At 40.3% G+C, this 19,625-nt stretch overlaps 1 protein-coding gene and 1 long non-coding RNA gene across 2 annotated transcripts in view; one reads left to right on the top strand and one right to left on the bottom strand.

The window, feature by feature from the left end:
• Nucleotides 1-19,625, bottom strand: part of LOC306974001 — a 147,681-nt gene that overhangs the window by 76,727 nt on the left and 51,329 nt on the right. The gene's annotated exons all lie outside the window — the stretch shown is intronic.
• Nucleotides 1,270-10,250, top strand: cdca8 (cell division cycle associated 8). The gene is made up of 11 exons (XM_079571035.1): nt 1,270-1,347; nt 1,623-1,715; nt 2,083-2,211; nt 4,291-4,331; nt 4,418-4,493; nt 4,598-4,662; nt 4,728-4,810; nt 6,286-6,384; nt 6,465-6,594; nt 6,693-6,779; nt 10,157-10,250. The coding sequence occupies exons 2-11, from the start codon at nt 1,625-1,627 to the stop codon at nt 10,190-10,192; spliced, it is 837 nt and encodes a 278-aa protein (XP_079427161.1). The 5' UTR covers nt 1,270-1,347; nt 1,623-1,624; the 3' UTR covers nt 10,193-10,250.

Raw genomic sequence — 19,625 nt, 5'->3', positions numbered from 1 at the left:
ACTGTGCACGTGTCTCTCCAGCCGCCGCAGCCAGACGCTCATTCACAAAAGCTCTGAACATTTTTACAAACGGCCCTAAACAGAGACGACAGAGAAAACTATGAGATTTCAGCTGCTCATTTACATGTATGAGCCGCGGCTGTTACTTTCCTGTCAAATAGAGCTAAAGCTGACATTTAAACTGTCCCCAAAACACCAGAGGAGATTCTTAACTTTCATTTTCAAATATATTTGTGTAGACTGACCATAAAGCGCCCACAGAAATGTGACTTTCACATATTTTCAGTTAAGTTTCTCTGTCGAGCTAACTGCCGATTAGCATTAGCTCCTCAGAGTTTATAACTTCAGCTTCATCAGGATTAAGGCCGACAATAATGAAAACAAATCCTTAAAAACGTGTTAAACGACCTGATGAAACTAATGAATCACATTTTCTTACCTGTTTTGTGTCTGAATTGAAAAAAATCTCAGTCGTCGTCTTCACACAACAGCAGCAGAGGGAGCTGTGTTGCCGTGGTAACGCACTTAAACAAACCAACTGTCAAAACTGGAGAGTTTTCTCTTATTTCTCTTTAAATGTCTCAAAAGCAAATTGCCCAAAGTCGATCTATATGAATAGAGCTCCACAGTCCCGCCTCTTGCGGTCTTGTTGCTCCGGAAGCAAAAAATCCCCGTCTACACGACCGTCGATTTTCCAAAAATTCAAATATTAAGAGTTTAACGTCACCGCAAAAGCTAATCAGCGATGTAGCAATTCGTGACCATAAAATGTTTCATTTCAATCCAAAAAGAAGACGACGTGTTGAAGAAAAGGCAAAGGTACAAGGCTGTGACATCATTCACTTCCTGACTATAGAAACTCCGTATCCCAAGAACCATTGCGACATCGCGCCCGCTGGTCAAGGCAACCAGGTTTTTAGCAAACACGGCGAGTTTATTTTCCTTTGCAGACAGAAGTTCTGTATTATTTCACAGTTAAACAATCTGAATCAGGCTTATTGGAATAAAAATGATCGGAAGTTCGTTTAATTGGATCGTTGGGAACTTTTTTTTTTTTACGTTTTTTTTACTATCAGTTAGATATGGACAAACATCAACTATCTGCCTGCATTATGTTTTAATACATTGTTTATAATATGTTGTCTACATTACAATAAATAAATACGTGTGGGAACGTGAAGCTCGTAGTTAATGCATTTGACGTAACAGGAAAACGTCACATCTGATTGGTTCTTCGCGTCCTTTGGCCCCGCCTCGCGCCAAGATTTGAAAACTCCTCCGTGAAGCGTCAGGAAGACGGTGCTGCGGCCGAAAATCAGAAGAAAAGAAGACAAAACACAAACAAAGGTACTTAGTTTTGAATATATGCGCTTTATAGGAGATTGTGAACTATTATACTAAAGATAGATTGCGTTGATGGGTCGAAAAAACAAGGGAATCTCCGCAGAAAGACCAAAACGGGTCAGAAAGCGTCGAGAGTAGCATTAGCAACCGTTAGCTCCCAGTTGTAAACATTGCACAGTTGCGTGACATTTTTTCACTGAAAGTATGGATTGTTTTTGATGAACTGTGGTGTCGATCAAGAATTCGTTCTGTAATGTGGTTTGTTTTCATTTTTCCAGCCATGGCTCCCAGGAAGAGGACAACAAAGCAGGCGAAAAACAACCCGAAAACGGCCAAACTCGAAGCCTTTCTGGAGGACTTCGATAGCGAGGGTAAGTTTTTGTTATTATTTAGTAGATACTTTTCAGGTGAAGAACTGGCTTTTGACAGTGCAAATATTAGAAAGGATGTTGGTAAATATTGCTTTGTAAATGACTTATTCATGTGGGACGTCGAGTTCCTCTTCTTATTCCTTGTAGCTCCTCAAATAACTGCCTTATTGAAACGGCTCATATTCAAAAAGTCACATTTATATGCATTTACCGTTGGTTCACAACACATCAATGAAATAAAATACATTTACCGAAAGCATGTCCAAAAGTCTGCCTTTATTTGGGTGTTGTCGGTGTCATTGAGTTGCCTTGTGTGTATAAATAAACATGCTCTGACTTGTTAACTAACTTTTCTCTCTGGTTGCAGTGAAAGCTCGCGTCGGGCAGCTGAAGGAGAAGCTGAGCCAGCTGCTGAAGGATGTGGACAACGGATATAACATGGCTCTGATCAAACTCCCCAAAGCCATCAGGCAAATGAACTGGGTCGAACACTTCAGTGAGTCGCTCTTAAGTCACACACACGTACCTTTTTTAGTCGACTCTGTGCACGCGAGAGTGGATCCTCCGTCAGCGCTTGCTCATCCTGTTTGTTTTTTCCCCACGAGGTCTTGTGTAAATAAATAAATAGCTAAAGATTACAGCAGGCAGTGAGATGCTGGTGCACAGCAGTGTTAATTTTGACAACATATTTTAATTTAGTTTTAGTCTTAGTCTTTTGACGGAAATGTAATTCGATTTTAGTCTAGTTTTAGTCGACTAAAATTGCAAGTAAATTTACTCGACTAAATTTAAGACGAATTTAGTCGACTTTGCATTGATGATATTCATGATAGTCATATTTAATCTTGTTCCTCTGCTTCATGGAGCTGCTCCACATTGACAAAGCTCAGAGCTGATCATTTGGCAGAGAATTTACATGATCTGAGGCTCTTTCAGACGGTCAATTGAAGTTTGGATGATTTTAGTCTCTCCTTTTCATTTTTATTTAGTCTTATTTTAGTCGACTAAAATATCTGGACATTTTAGTCATAGTTTGAGTCGCATGAAAAACTTTTAATTTAGTTTTAGTCCAATTTTAGTCGTCAAAAAATAACACTTTGACTAAAATTAAGACTAGTCGACGAAATTAACACTGGTGGACAGTCACAGCATCGTGTTAAAAACATCGCGAGCGAAGAATTCACTGTCCCTGTTCTTCATGGACGTGTTTTTGTCTTGAAGCAAACACTATTTTAAAAATAAAATGGCAACAAGATTCTGAACGAGCAGAATAAATAGTTTTTTTATTGTCCTGGTTATGAACAGGTTCACAACTGCGATTTTTTTTTTTTTTCAGTCAATCGTGCAACATGAAACATAAACCGTAGAACTTTAGATGAATAATAAACTGTAAAGACTTTAAACTATAAGGGCATCCGTAAGAAGATTAAATATAAACTATGATAAAAACAACAATTTGACAGAGCAACAGCGTGAGTGGATTTACAGACACACAGGTGCATTGACTGTTCACACACTCATATTTGGCTTCACTTCACTAATGTTTGCTCTGTTTAATCAAAAATACATCGTCAATTCAATGTCAGAAATGTTGAATATATTGTCTCTAAATCATCTTGCGGCCCCACTTTGGGAACCACTGATCTAAAACATGTTCAGCTGCAGTTTTGGCTGAAATTTACCGCATTTTTGTTCAAAAGTTTCCAGTTTTGTCCAATTCTCTTTCCTTTGTTTGATGAAACTTTTGCAAATCCCTGCGTCTGTGGCATCAAAATATAGTATTTGGGCATTAAAAAGTTTGACTGAAGCATTAAGACAGGCCCGGGGGGCAAATCCGGCCGTCCAGCACAGAACCTCTGGCCCTCAAGGTGATTTTGAGAAACATTATGACTCAAATAAGAAAATACTTCAACATTTTTAAGGTTAAATGAGAGAAATACCGTCAATACACCCAATTAGGTCATATCATGTACAACTCTGGCATTTGTAGAAAGTGCACTGGAAAAATAATAATAATTTTAAGGAAGAAATGACAGAAACCTACTTGAATTAAGAGATTCAACCTAAAGTTTGAGTAAATTTGGTCTGGTCTTTGATCAGATAAAACATCTTATCGCCAATGGAACAAGTCATTATTCTCTTAACTCAGATTATATTGTATAATTTCAAGTGAAAAACAAAGTAAAAGTAAAAGTTCATTTGTCTGATTTCAAAGTGGGTTTTCATGCTTGTTCCATTGGCATTTGTATCTTTATCTTAGATCATGAAAATAAAGAATCTTTTTTTCAAGCAATTTTAAGTCATTTATCTCATTTAAGATGATCATTTTTCCAGTGTAATGCTTTACTTTGGCCTAAAACTGGCGGCTTCGGCCCTTGGTCTTTTTACAATGAAAAAAATTGGCCTCCATTAAGAAAACTCGCCTAACCCTGCATTAAGAAAATCAGGTACAGGTCAGATCTTTAACGCATCTCCAGCCCGTTGTTTATCACGTTCTAATAGTGCTTTAACTCTTTTAACATCTGTAAAGTGGAGTCATGACTAAAGCCTTTTGTTTGGTTCCTTTTCTTTCTAGACGCAGAGAAGCCAAAGTCTCCAGAAGTGGATAATTCTACGGTGAGGCTGATCGCTTCACACATGTCTCTCACGCTGACTTGGACTTGGTTGTTTCTGAAATAAGAGTTTTAAATGGATCTTTTCAGAGGCAAGAACAAACTGCGATGGTGGAGAGCGTCGTGGCCGAGGACCACGCCGTGCTCCTGCAGTCGGTCAAGAAAAGTGAGCGCCCACTTTAAAGCTTCTAATCAAAGAAACGCTTCACAATATGATCACTTTAACGATAACGACGCGCCGCTAACCCGACCTGTCCTTCGAATCCACAGCCTCAAAGAAAAAGGCCAGCAGCAAATCCAGTTCAGAGGACGAAACCCCCGGCACAGTGAAAAAGGTGAGGCGTTTGTGACTCGACTGAATGACTTTATACTTAACGTTAACTTTGTGTTTGTGATTTAGGCGAGAGCCACGAAGAAACCTCCCACTACGTCCAAAAGAGCGAAGGCCCTGTCGGTCAACAAGCAGAACTCCACCATCAGAAGGTCAGTGAATGTTTGTGTTGTTGGTTTTAAAGAGACTAGATGCAAGTTGGTCATTTTATACTCACTACTGCCGCCTCAGGTCATACGTGTAACTGCAACTTCTATATTAAGCTCGTGCATGACGGCACTTCAGACCCGAAGTAACACCTTTCAGACGGGGCAGGATTTTAGAGGCAGTTGAGGTGAAAAGGTCTGAGCTCATTCTACACATTAGGACAGGGGTGGGCAACGTCAGGCCCGGGGGCCAAATCCGGCCCTCCAGCACAGAACCTCTGGCCCTCAAGATGATTTTGAGAAACATTATGACACAAATCAGAAAGTACTTCAACATTTTTAGGATTAAATGGGAGAAATACTGTCAATGCACCCAATTAGGTCATATCATGTACAACTCTGGCATTTGTAGAAAGTGCACTGGAAAAAAAAAATACAAAAAAATTATAGAAGAAATGACAGAAACCTACTTGAATTAAGAGATTCAATCTACAGTTTCAATCCACATCTTATCACCAATGGAACAAGTCATTATTCTATTAAAGGAATAGGCCACCGTTTTTACATACTGAGATATGTTCTTACCTTAGCTTTGACGAGTTCTTTAGGACCTGTCTGATCTTCACCCGTGCCTTCAGTCACGTAAACACAGCGCAGACGGCGTTAGCATTTAGCCTCTCCCTCTCTCCTCTATAGCTCCAAAACAGGTCAAGATAGAAGCTACCAAGCTCTTCCACGTTTTCCCTATTTAAATATGGTTACGTGAAGTGTTCCACTACAAAGTATAATTACACAAAATTAAACAATGTGGATTTTCTAAGCGGATAAAAGGGGGGACTATATTGTAATAATATTGTAATAATACCAAGAGTAATTTGAAATCCGCGCAGTAATCTTCACTTTACTGTGCGGATGCCTCCTTATTTTGAACCACATTTTCCCCCAAATGATTCCCCATTTTTCACACATTTCTTGCCATTGGAGATGAACCCGATATTGTAAATTTGCAAATTTTCCAAACATTATTGTTCCGTTTTCTGTTTCTAAACGACAGATATTTTAGTATAGGTGTCGAAAAAAGTATCATTCAGGTTCTGTTTGAAGATTTTACACAGAATTGACTGTATTTCACACATTTTTAGAGCATTCACAGGCATTTGATCTCTCAATTGTGTCATAATATCATCTTCAAAATCATAAAGAACATCCTGAGGGCCACATGTTCTTAGCAGAAGTTGCCTTCCCCTGGTCTAAGAGAAGAGTGTTGTACAAGTGTAGATTTATATATAATCCACTCTCATTATAATGTGTACAATCATGGGTTAGATATTCTGTGACCTCTTACTATCCAGACTGTTTATGCTTTGGGGCAAACATAGAATTATTGTCCATTTACCAGCACATAAACTAGGCACGTGGTTTATGCCTTTGTTAGTGTTATCAAATAAACGCTAAGTTAAAGCTGGTATGAACGGTTTCAGGTCGAACAGGAAGCCTCTGGTGACTCCGGCCCGGACCATGATGGACTCCTCGTTGATGATTGGCTCCACCCCCCTCGTCACCCCGCGCTTTGACCCAAGGTGAAAACAAAACATGAGCAACGGGAACATGACGAAGTCTTTGTAGTTTTGATGACACGTTCCCCCCCCCCGTCCCGCAGACTCCCGAAGACCCCGGCCGTCAGAGTCCCCCGACACAAGGAGCGCGTCTACAGCATCTCGGTGAACGGGTCGCCCGTCGCCGCCGGCAACCACGAGGTCGTCATCACCGTCCCCATCGGCAACGGAGAGGTGGGTGTTTGTGAGGATAGACCCTGTTCTCCACCGTTCACTGATGATGGAAGAGAACAGTGAAAACAGTAAAGTAACGCTTGTTTGTTTGTTTTTAGAGTATCGAGCTCCTGGCGAGTCAGATGGAGTCCGTGGACTTGTCTCTGCTGGACGAGACGGCTCTGAGGAGCATCCGGCAGCTGCAGGTCTGTTTGTCCTGCTTTCGTTTAGCACAGGGGTGTCCAAAGTGCAGCCCGGGGGCCAAATGCGGCCCTCAAACCAATTTATGGTGGCCCTCGGCCTCTTGCTGTATCGGTACACATCACCAGAGATGGACCTTTTTATCTGAAATGTAATAATTCTATACAATTCTAACCTAACAACTAGGGCTGCTCGATTATTGAAAAAATAATAATCACGATTATTTTTGTCATAATTGAAATCACGATTATTCAAACGATTATTTTTTGCCTTTAAAAAAATCCATCAAAAAAGTGACAAAAATCCAGCAAAAAAATGACAAAAATCCAGCAAAAAAGTGACAAAAATCCAGCAAAAAAGTGAAAAAAATCCAGCCAAAAAATGACAAAAATCCATGGGTCAAATCCATCAAAAAATGACAAAAATCCATGGGTCAAATCCATCAAAAAATGACAAAAATCCATGGGTCAAATCCATCAAAAAATGACAAAAATCCAGCAAAAAGTGACAAAAATCCAGCAAAAAAAATGACAAAAATCCAGCAAAAAATGACAAAAATCCATCAAAAAAAGACTAAAATCCATCAAAAAAAGACAAAAATCCAGCAAAAAAGTGACAAAAATCCAAAAATTAAAAATTAGGAAAAAAAACAAATTTGAAAAAAAAAAATTATAATCGATTTTTTGCGATTATGCTAATTTTGTAATCGTTTACTGTTGTAATCGAAATCGTAATCGAATTTCGATTAATTGCACAGCCCTACTAACAACTAACATTTTATTGTGAGACAGAGCTGGCATGAAGATTTTAAGCTTAAATAAAAGTATGGGGCACAAATTAAACCTCTGCTCGTCGAAGGTTTTGCAGCACTAACTACCGATCTACAGCCCTTCACCCCGTGTACGCTTCAATATGCGGCCCCACATGAAAAAAGTTTGGACACCCCTGGTTTAGCAGATCAAGTGTTGATGTTTGAATGATGATTTTAAAACGTAAATCTAGCGTCTAAGCTCAATTGTGACCAAGATGGAGGTGATGTTTAAGGGCGCACTCACACTTGTCCATCTGGAAGCCCCTTCTGCGCGGTTCGTTTGTGCAGTGCGAGTACAATCAATCCGTGCCCGAGTCGGACTGGGTTCCGGACTTTGTCGCTTGGAGGAGGTGGGCCAGAGCGCGGCTCGGCTGCTCGTGTTTGCGCACACGCACGGATACAAGCGGCTGTTGTCTGGGCGGTGGCATTGGTCACGTAAAACAGTGAGAAAAGGCTGTATTTATCAAACAGAGCAGCGGCTGCCTCGCTCTCGTCTCCCCGGCCCCCGACCCAGTGCTTAATTTATAAACTAGTATTTTCAGGAACACTTTGTCTGATGTGATGGATTGGGGGAACACTCTCATTAGATCACTCATCATTATATCAGATACATCTTTTGCCGGATCCTCCAAAATATTTCCCGGATCCTTTACCCTGAAAAAAATTTAATTGGGGGAATACGATCAAATTAAGCACTGCCCCGACCGCTTCGCTCGCGGGCGCCTCCCCCGGACCCCCGGCCACAAACCGCTCGTCTCCCCGGCCGCTCACTCCCCGACCGCTCACTCCCGACGCCCTGGCCGCTTCACGCACGTCTCGGGCTGACTTTACGGGAGCAGCTGCGCTTCTCCCGCCCTGTGTCCGAGCTTCTCTGCTGCTGTACCCGGTTTGTCCGCAGGCTTTAGTCGGACAGATAAAACCTGCGGGTGCTTTTATCGCTTGTGATTTTGGTGCGCATTCGTGTTAAAGGAATAGGCCACCGTTTTTACATACTGAGATATGTTCTTACCTAACCTTAGTCGAGTTAATATATCCCCGTCTGGTCTTTGTCCGTGCGCTCTGTCACGAGCACATACGCAGCCTCTCCCACATGTCATATAGCTCCAAAAAAGCTCACGATAGAAGCTACCAAGCTCTTCCACGTGTTCCCTATTTAAATAAAGTTACGTGAAGTGTTTTCATGCGAAGTATATTTACACAGAAATGTAACATGTCGATTTTATAAGCAGATAAAAAGGGGGACTATATTGTGAGGCGTAATGATACAGGAGCAAAACGTCCGCGCAGTAACTCCTAAAGACTTCCCCGCTCACTTCCGTCAATAGAAGCTGCGTGACTTGTAGAGAGCCTTTTACAACAAGTAGAAAATATATTTTGGGAAAGTGCTCGCGCATTCCTACCTCATGGTCGAGGTCCTGAGTCCTGTGTCGTCGTCCGGGGTGAGTTGGAAATCTGTGAAACATTACTACACTATATACTTTCTGCTTGTTATCACAGCCCGGCACGATGCACGTAAAAGGCATTGTTCACAAGTTATCCACGCTTCTTCAACTGTTCTCTGCGAGCTCTGTACAAGTCACGCAGCTTCTATTGACGGAAGTGAGCGGGGGAAGTCTTCAGGAGTTACTGCGCGGACGTTTTGCTCCTCGTATCATTACGCCTCACAATATAGTCCCCCTTTTTATCTGCTTATAAAATCGACATGTTACATTTCTGTGTAAATATACTTTGCACGAAAACACTTCACGTAACTTTATTTAAATAGGGAACACGTGGAAGAGCTTGGTAGCTTCTATCGTGAGCTTTTTTGGAGCTATATGACATGTGGGAGAGGCTGCGTATGTGCTCCGTTTGCGTGACAGAGCGCACGGACAAAGACCAGACGGGGATATATTAACTCAACTAAGGTTAGGTAAGAACATATCTCAGTATGTAAAAACGGTGGCCTATTCCTTTAAGTGCTTTGTCGTAACGTAAAGTGCAGACTTCCAGGAGTTCGCCAACATAAAGCTGTTTAACCAGTGGCCGAAGCTGCAATGAATGACATAAACTGAGCGTCAGATCTTCTGTTCTCGTAGCCTTTTTTGAAGGCTGTATATGACTCCAAAGAAAGGCTCAGAGTGGCAGGTGCAGCTCCAGAGGGACGCGCACTTCTCTATTTCTCTGCTTTATTCAAATCGACTATTATATCCACCATAGCCCTTTTTGTTAAAATGTAGTAAAATGCAAAGAAAAGTAGAGTGAAGAGATTTGACAGGGCTCATAGTAGACATTATTTCATGCAGCTGTTTAGGTTTTGTTTTCTTCCGCATTATGTTGCGCTGCTGCTGCTCACGTGCACTTGTGAACGACTCCTCGTGCTTCTCTAATCAGCCTCGGCTCAGTTCGTTTGTATAAGTGTGAGCGCAGGCCGTTCGGGGCATCCAGGCCTTTCCTCAAACGAGCTAGAGAAGTGGCAGGTTCGGATGTCGAGTGAGTGCGCCCTTATTCTAATGTTGAGCTGCACGTCTCCGCACAGAAAACTGAAACCTGAACTTATTATGACTAAAGACGTTTGTTTTGTCTCGGCAGAACCGCCTCACGACTCTGTGCGGACCGTCAGAGTGACCTCAGCCGGACCACGTGTACAGAAGAGATTTTTATTCCACCATTTTGTGTTTTCTTATTTTACAACTTTGATGATGTTCAGTTTAAACAAAACAAAAAAAATCTTTGTATATTCTCTTATTGAGCATCGACTTGTTTTTCTCTTGTTTTTTTCAATGCTTTTCCAAAAAACGGTCTGTAAGGAAAATAAACTGTATTTTACATGATGTATAACCGAGTCGAGGCTGTTCTGGGGGGCGGCTTGTCTTTCTATGTTGGAGATTTGCTGTTTTTAAGTGTTTTCTGCATATTTAGTCCTTTTATTAGTGACCTGATCCTGTTTTAACCGTTTACTTTGCTCAAATATCTGTGGAACAGCTGAGTTGGAGAATCACCAGTGTCGGTGCAGTTTCCGCTTTGGCCACTAGATGGTGGTGTTTCTCCACTAATCTGCCGTGACATAAACAAACCTTTACAGACCTTTGTGCTTATTTGCTGTATATTTTTTAATCAGAGAATGACTGTAAATGTTCTGGCAGTTTTTACTTGTGTCCACGTTGTTTTTATTCACCCAGAGCTGGTGAAAGTACCCGTTACTTGAGTAAAAGTACAGATAAGACTCCAATGAAAGCAAAAGACGACATCAGTGAAAGTACTGAAATATTTGCTGTTTAGAAATGTGTTTGTGTGGAGGATTAAATGTAATTGAATGAATTATTATATTGTAAATATGATCCTCTTAACCCCTTAACTCCCACCTGAACCGAGCACATTTTCACCAGTTTGGCTTTACCCCAATCCAAAAGCTTCTGGAAAAAAGATGTGAAAATAGCAACAAAACTGAGACGAAAACAATGATGGAAATGTGACAAAAAACTTACGAAAAATTACAAAATTGACAACAAAAAAATGACAAAAATTTGACAAAATTTGCCAAAAAACAAAACAAAAATGTGATAAAAATTTGACAAAATGTGACAAAAAAATTACAAAAATGTGTTAAAATTGGACAAAAAAATGATAAGTATGTGACCAAAAATGACAAAAATTTGATTTAAAAAAAATGACAGAAAAGTGACAAAAATGTGATAGAAATTTGACAAAAAGAATAAGAATGTGACAAAAAAATGACAAAAAATTGATTAAAAAAATTGACAAAAAATGACTGAAATGTGACAAAAAATTAAAAAAAATGTGATAAAAAATTGACACAAAAATGACAAAAAAGTTACAAAAATGAGTTGAATACCCAACAAAAAAATAATGGAAAGAAAATCTGATGACGTGGGGAAAATGATCCTCAGGCGGCAGTTAAGAGGATAAATACCCACAGTGTAAACATGACACATCAAAAGTATATGGTTTTAAGGCACAAAAACAGATCAAAAGAGCATCAACAGGAGAGAATATGGTGAGAATTGGATATCGATGTAGTTAATGCAGCAAAGTCCAGTTAAGTATTAATAAGCATTTGTGATCCGTTAGGGAAATAAGCATGTTTTTTAAAGCTGGGATGCTGAACTTTTTGTTTCTAAACGTACATATACCCAATTTTCCTGAACAATTGGACCATGCAGGTGGGATTGTGAGAGCTAGAAAGGAGTTTGGGCCGAATTTAAAAATGTCAGTTCGTGCAGGAAAAATCGGGTACCTCAGCTTTAATAGATAATAGTAATAAAAAAAAACTCATTTAAATGGATCTTTTTCCTCACGTCATCAGATTTTTTGGGGGACTCAACTCATTTTTGTAACTTTTTTGTCATTTTTTTTGGGCATTTTTTGTCTTTTGGTCACATTTTTGTCAATTTTTTGGGCTTTTTTTTGTCACATTTTTGTCATTTTTTTGGCTTTTTTGTCATTTTTTTGGTAATTTTTTTGTAATTTTTTGTCACATTTTTGTTACATTTCTGTCAAATTTTTTGTCATTTTTTTTGTCACTTTTTTGTTACATTTTTGTCATTTTTTTTGGCTTTTTTGGCTGTTTTGTCATTTTTTTTGGTCATTTTTTTGTTCTTTTTTGTCACATTTTTGTCAATTTTTTTGGCTTTTTTTGTCACATTTTTGTCATTTTTTTGTTCTTTTTTTGTCACATTTTTGTCTATTTTTTGTCATTTTTTGCAAATTTTTTGCCATTTTTTTGTCTTTTTGTCTTTTTTTTGTCACATTTTTGTCAAATTTCTGTCAATTTTTTGTCATTTTTTTGTCACTTTTTTTGTCATTTTTTTGTCTTTTTTTGTCACATTTTTGTCAAATTTCTGTCAAATTTTTGTCACTTTTTGTTACATTTTTGTCACATTTTTGTAAATTTTTTGTCATTTTTTGGTCATTTTTTGTCAAATTTCTGTCAAAGTTTTGTCATTTTTTCATCACTTTTTTGTCAATTTTTTTCACTTTTTCGTCACATTTCCATCATTGTTTTCGTCTCAATTCTGTTGCTATTTTCACACCTTTCTTCCAGACGCTTTTGGATTGGGGTAAAGCCAAACTGGAGAAAATGTGCTCGGTTCAGGTGGGAGTTAAGGGGTTAATATAAAGTAAGCGTGTCCTTCCGAGACAGAATCCACAACAATGACATTGTAAACAGCTGCTCTTCAATTGTTCCTCATTCCCCTGTATAAGTGTTTCCTCAACAAAAAACTGCTTCCAAATCCTCCTCTCAGACAGAACATCTGCACAGCGCCACCTACTGCTCATAGACTGGACATCATTAGTTTTCTCCTGTAACAACAATAGATGTAAATACTTCTCCTTGGTCGCGTTTGCGTCTTCATCAGTCCCTGTGTTTCTCTCAGTGTCTCTGCTCTGACCCCAGGGGCGACTCGTCTCTGCGCTCACGCCCTGGCTCAGCGTCATTAGCCCCGAGGAGCTCGTTAAGGCACGTCCCGGGACACGGGGGGCAGAGGAGAGGGGCAGCAAACAGATGGACGCAGCTCCGCAGTGATCCCCGAAGAGCCGCTGGGGCGGACGGTGCCAACAGGAGAGACCGGAGGAGGAAACCTGGGTCTACACAGTGAGTAGAGACTGTAGGGCTGATCTGTCAGTGATGCTCAATAGTTTTGGGGACTTTCTCCATAACGATGATGAAGAGATATCTTTACAAATCATCACAAATGTGCTGCCAACGTCTTAATTACATCAATTTGTCGCTCAAAAAGACGATTGTCCTGAACTGACAACAGAAGGTCAGAAAACACATTTATTCCCCTGTTTTTGGTGGTTACCTTACCCATAATGCACCGCGTGGCCTTGACACTTCACTGATGCCGGGACCGATGTAGTGATGGTAGATGAGACCTCAGTGTGTGTGAGGCTTTTACAGTTTGTGTCACGCAGTGTTGGCAGACTCAGAGGCGCCATCTGGTGGTGAGAAGGCATCGCAGCAGTGAGCCTGAAAAAAGCAAACTCAACACTGACTGAGCTCATTTATTCTCATTCACAAATATGAACCAAATCGTCCCTATTGAGCTGTTTAAAGAGGGTGTATTCTGCTTTTTTCAGTCCCATAGCACCAGTCTATATCACACTACAATGATGACCAAACCTTCTGTTGGTCTGTAAATGCAGTAAATTAGAAAAACTGCCTTGTATAAAATGTCTCTCAAAATGTCTGTAGTGAATGTCTTGAAATAGGCCTCTGTCTCTTTAAGAACCTCTGAGCCTTTCGGACACGCCCCCTCCACACGCTGTCTGTGGCATCAGTGGGGAGGGGGTTCTGCTGAGGAGCAGTGGTCGGTTACTCGGCTGGTGACGAAAGCTCGGAGGCGTCTCCAGGAGGTGGGGGCGTTCCTAGGAGGACTCAGGCAAACCTATCCCTAAAATGGCCGCCGTCAGAGTTTTTACAGATTACTCAAAAATACGTGAATGTGCCAAGGCAACACTTCAGGCATGTTTTTAATGAGGGAATGACATAATAACATGATGTAAAGCTTGAAAAAGTCCATTTTGCATAATACCCCTCCTTTAACAACTGAGAGAGAGAATTTAGAAAGAGGAAAACTGCTCCGGATAATGAGAACAGAAACAAATGAATGAGAATAAAAAAAGTATCAGTGATACAACCTTCTAAAATTGAAGTCACTTTCCAAGATTTAATAAAGATCGTTCCTGTGACAATAATATGACACCAGAAGTATTTCTGCTTTTGTTCAAGTCAAAGGACTGAATCATCATCATCTAACTCAAACTCACAACCCCTGAGTGCTGACCAGACGCTCTGCTCACAGAGCTACATGTAGGACGAGCCTGTCAGTCTGTGTGTTTGTGTCGCAATATGGACGTGAAAGAGAAGAAAACTATGACTCTTGTGCTTTACACCCTTTCTATTGAATCATTTTGTTATCAGGGCAGAACTGCCTCGTGCCCAAAGATTTGTGTAGCCCAGGGCGGGCGCCGGAGCCCAGGCCAGGCGCCGGAGCAATAGGAGGGAAATGTAGAAATACTGTCAATGCACCCAATTAGGTCATATATTATGTACAACACTGGCATTTGAAGGAAGTGCACTGGAAAAAGGAAGAAATGACATAAATCTACTTGAATGAACAGATTAAATCTAAGGTTTCAGTTTATTTGTTCTGTTTTTAGATTAATTAAAACCTTTTGTAGTAGTTATTCTCTTAATTCAGATAATTTTATGTCATTCAAGTGAAAAACAATTATTTGTCTGATTTCAAGTGGCTTTTATTCTTGTTCCGTTGGCGCTATAGCATTTGTATCTTGGATTAGTTCAAACCGACGGAAATACTTTTATTCAAGTTTAATTCAACTTTTATTTTAAGTCATTTATCTCATTTAAGATGCTCATTTTTCCAGTGTTGTGCTTTACTTTGGGTTAACAATCATCGGCGTCGGCCCTCGGTCTATTTACAATCAAGAAAATCGGCCCCTCCGCCAAGAAAACTTGCCTCCCCCTGCTCTACATGATAAAACTGTTGATTAAAGCTGCTCATGAGTTCAGGCTTTTTAAGACTCACTGTGGATCATTTATTGAAGTCTGGAGAGAAAAAGTGCAGAAAATTAGCACCGGAAAACAAAAAGGTTTTCGATACCGCCCCCTACTGGAGCTTTTCGGTCGGTACCAATAGGTTTAGCCCGACATATGACTCTGAAAGTATTTTATCTGCACTCTTGCCTTTTACTGTAGTTGATTAATTTCCATGTTGATGTTTTATTGATTTGATCTGTTTTTTCTTGTGAAGCACTTTGAATTTCCTGGTGTGTGAATTGTGCTCTACGACTAAACTTTCCATGACTGTGATTGTGGATGACAATTTTCAACCTTTGTTTTGTTCCTTAGTATGAAATGATGTAAGTAATGAAACGGTTTGCTTGTCTCTTCAATGAACAAACCAGTGGTCCTTAACCCCTTACCTCCCACCTGAACCGAGCACATTTTCTCCAGTTTGGCTTCACCCCAGTCCAAAAGCTTCTGGAAAAAAGCTGTGAAAATAGCAACAAAACTGAGACGAAAACAATGATGGAAATGTGACAAAAAAGTGAGAAAACATTGACAAAAAAGTGACAAAAAATTGATGAAAAAGTGGCAAAAATGTCGCAAGAAATTGACAAGAAATGGACAAAAAATTTACGGGAAAATGACAAAAATGTGACAAAAAATGACCAAAAAAATGACAAAATTTGGCAAAAATGTCACAAGAAATGAAAAAAAAATGAACGAAAAAATGACAAAAATGTGACAAAAATGTGACAAAAAATGACAAAAATTTGATTAAAAAAAAGACAAACAAATGACAAAAATGTGACAAAAATGTGACAAAATGTGACAAAAACGTGATGAAAAATGGACCCAAAAAATGACAAAAATTTGATAAAAAATGACAAAAAAATGGACAAAAAATGGACAGAAAAATTACAAAAATGTGACAAAAAAATGACGAAAATGTGACAAAAAAATGAAAAAAATGTGACAAAAATGTGACAGAAATGTGATAAAAAATGACCAAAAAAAAAGACAAAAAAAATGACAAATGTGACAAAATGTGACAAAAAAATGACAAAAATGTGATAAAAAATGACCAAAAAAATGACATAAATGTGGCAATAATGTCACAAAAATGTCACAAGAAATTGACAAAAAATTTACAGTAAAATGACAAAAATGTGACCAAAAAAATGACATAAATGAAATAAAAAATTGACAGAAAAAATGTGTCAAATAATGACCAAATAATGACCAAAAAATTACAAAAATATGACAAAAATATGATAAAAAACGGACGAAAAAATGACAAAAAAGTTACAAAAATGAGTTGAACACCCAACAAAAAAATAATGGAAAAAAAATCTGATGACGTGAGGAAAAAGATCCTCTGGGTTCAGGCGGGAGTTAAGAGGTTAATAAAATGTCGATAACCTGACTCTTTCTTTGCACCCTTGACTTCCGGGGACAGTCCTGTGGCGTCACATCGGGGCCTGTTGTAAAGTCACATTCATGTCCGTAATGTTTGTGCAGGACTCCGGAGTATTTCCCATTATCACCACATTAGCTCTGCCGGGGCTCGAACCTCAGCTCGGACCCTCGTCTCCCTCCTCCTAATGAATTGTTTTTTCTGCATTTTGGGCCGAATTATCCCTGGGCTTTTCCTTCTAATTTTCCAATTTGCTCTGTCATTTAGGGCTAATGGAGGCGCGCACTGGGCCGCGTTAGGCACAAATAGGTTCTGTGAGTTTACGCGGGGGCGAGGTTCGCACGCCGCGCATCGATTCCAACCACGCGGAGGCCTGTTAATTATTTCTGCGAAGGCAATCCCGGCCGACTCATTTTATGGCCACTTTGAGGCTCTCGCTCTTTGATGGACCTAATGAATGGGCTCACAATAGGGTCTATCTTTTCTTCTTTTTTTTTTAATCCGGAGCTTGTTGCCCTTCGAGGTATTTGCATCTGATAATGGGCTGAGGAGAAAAGCTCGTTGTGGAGTGAAAGGAGGAGCCGAGGAGCGTTTCGTTTAAAAGCCTGTTTACACAGACGCCTCGGCCGCCCTTCAAAAGCGGGGAAAGTCGAGCGGGATGTGAACTTCTGGAGCTTTAGACTCTTCCTGCAGAGCGGAGGTTTCACATGGGATGAGTTTGAAAAATCGCTTCTGTGTTTGGATGAATGAAGGCCTGAAATGGATTTGAACTGGCTTTGACCTCTGTGAAGAAGCTGGCCACGAGGGGTCAGAATGGGCAGGCAGACTTAACAAAGGTAGAGCTCTCACCAGACATTTATCGCTCACGCAAAAGGAACTTCTCTGACACTCAGGCTGCGTCTGAAACCATCAAATTACAGCCTCTAAGCTCTAACACCAGCAACTAACTGCTTAACCTTTCATGGGGTCGACTGTTAGATCTGTGCAGTTAGGGAACTAGAGCTTCAGCAGCATTTTGCACAATCCGTCCATCCTTAAACAGGATAAAGGGAAGTGACATCACCAACAGCTGTTTTTCTTCTTCTTTAAAGTTATTGGTGGAGTGAGGCCAAACAAAAGTGCATGTCGCCCCCTAGTGTACAGTGTCCAACAACAACATAGTGTCCAAACAAAGACATTTAAGGAGAAAAATAAATCCAAATGATCCAAACATTTCCTTTTAGTGTTATTATATTTTATCAGCTGTTTCTTAAAGCTACAGCAGCAAATGATCCATGTGGCTTAAGTTTCTACTAAATGAAAACAAAAGCATTTAATCCGTTTCCTGAGTTTCCTCTTTAACACTGACATGTGACTGAGCTGTGGGGACGACAACACTATTTTTAGATTATTTTGATTATTTTGATAATCTTATTATTTTGTCACACTGCACGACGTGGGGATTGTGAAATCGTGAGCTGCTCTTGTTTATCGTAGTGAACATCAGGCTACAGAGGTGTGTGTTTAGCTGAGGCGTGGGGGCCGTGGGGGACGTGATAAAACATTTCATTTCACAATAGTGCAATCAATGTAAACAAAACAACAACAAAGGAACAATAGCAAAAAGTGAGTGACGATGTTTAACACGTCTGGAGGCTTTATCTTTGCAGGTTAATAGCGAGTTGGCGACAGAATGAGTGTTGAGTTCTGGTGATGGTTTTTCCGCTGCTCTCGTGGCTCCTGATAAAGTTTCGAGCAGTCTCTGAACTCCCTGTTTGCCACCGTCCACAGAGTCGTCAGTGTTTCTGCAGAACAGCCCTACATATGACTCTGTGGTAAAAACCTCCTCTCTGTAGAAATGTGATGAAGCTGCGTTTCAAAGCGTCTCATGTGCGCTGGCTTTAAAGGATCTATATCCTGCTATTTTAGCCATTCCAAAGTTAAGTATAGGCATTTATATGATATATTGTACCTCTACCACTATGGAGCACTCATTTTTGTGATAAATATAAGTGTTTTCTAGAGGTATTTTTCGAACCCGGAAGACAAAACGCTTCGATTCAGTTAACTCCGCCCCCTCTCTCCGCACATACTTTACCGTAATATAAATAAACAACAATAAGTGAAGTCACAATGCAGTTATAAGGAGTTGACATCTGCAACACAGCTTCATAAATGGCTAACACACATGCTAATATGCTAACACACATGCTAATATGCTAACACACATGCTAATATGCTAACACACAAGCTAACCCGCGTTTGGATTGACTCACCGCTCTGGTCCATCGCTGTTTACATTATGGGACTCGCGTTGGTTATAAAAGTTAATCCACTTTGATTCTGGTGAAGGTTCCCCAAACATCCATCAGAGACAGTCACAGAAAAACAATATTTTGGTGAAAGTCGCTGAATCACGGAGAAAAAAACAGCTGAGTGGCCTCTTCCTGAAAAAGGTTGAACAAACTCCCGTCCTCGTAGCCAAAGGCGCTTAAAACGCTGTTTTACAAACTAAAATCAGGCTGTAAGACATTGCTTTACAGACGTCGAGCACTTCCGTTCCGCTGTGACGACACAACTGAACACTCAGTCGTTCACCAGGAGAGGGAGGAGCAGCTGCTCAGACTCTGGGGGTGTTTTTGATAAGGAAATAGCATAACAACATGGCTAAAAGCTCCAAAAAGCAGATTTTGCATGATATAGGACCTTTAATGGCTTATGGACAGAGGGAGGTTTTGACTGGAGTTCTGAATGGCGGGTTTGAGTGTAGTTCAGCTGGAAGTGGGTCAGGGCGGAGCAAAAGCAGCCAGTGTGGGGGGGGGGGGGGGGTCAAGTCTGCGTCCTCCCGGTGCTCACAGGTGCTGCTGCTAAAACGCTGATGTTTTCTCTCTTCGGGAAAATCGGGACCCGACGTGTTTGGTCCGACCGCCCCCTCCCGCGCCCGGGGCAGTTTGAATCCCGTCCCGAATTCCCGTCCCGTGCAGGTCTCTAGTTCATATTTGCACAATTTGCTTCGTTCAAAGGTTTTTGTCCGGTTTGCTTTTGAATATTGAAATCTCCTCATTCCTCTAATTGTTGTTCATGACTGTAGTGGCCAGAATGCCTGCCTG

The sequence above is a fragment of the Gobius niger genome, assembly GCF_951799975.1.
Source record: "Gobius niger genome assembly, chromosome: 14".
In the NCBI taxonomy this organism is placed as follows: Eukaryota; Metazoa; Chordata; class Actinopteri; order Gobiiformes; family Gobiidae; genus Gobius; species Gobius niger.
The sequence above is the reverse complement of the archived record's forward strand: the minus strand, read 5'-3'. Positions and strand labels throughout refer to the sequence as shown.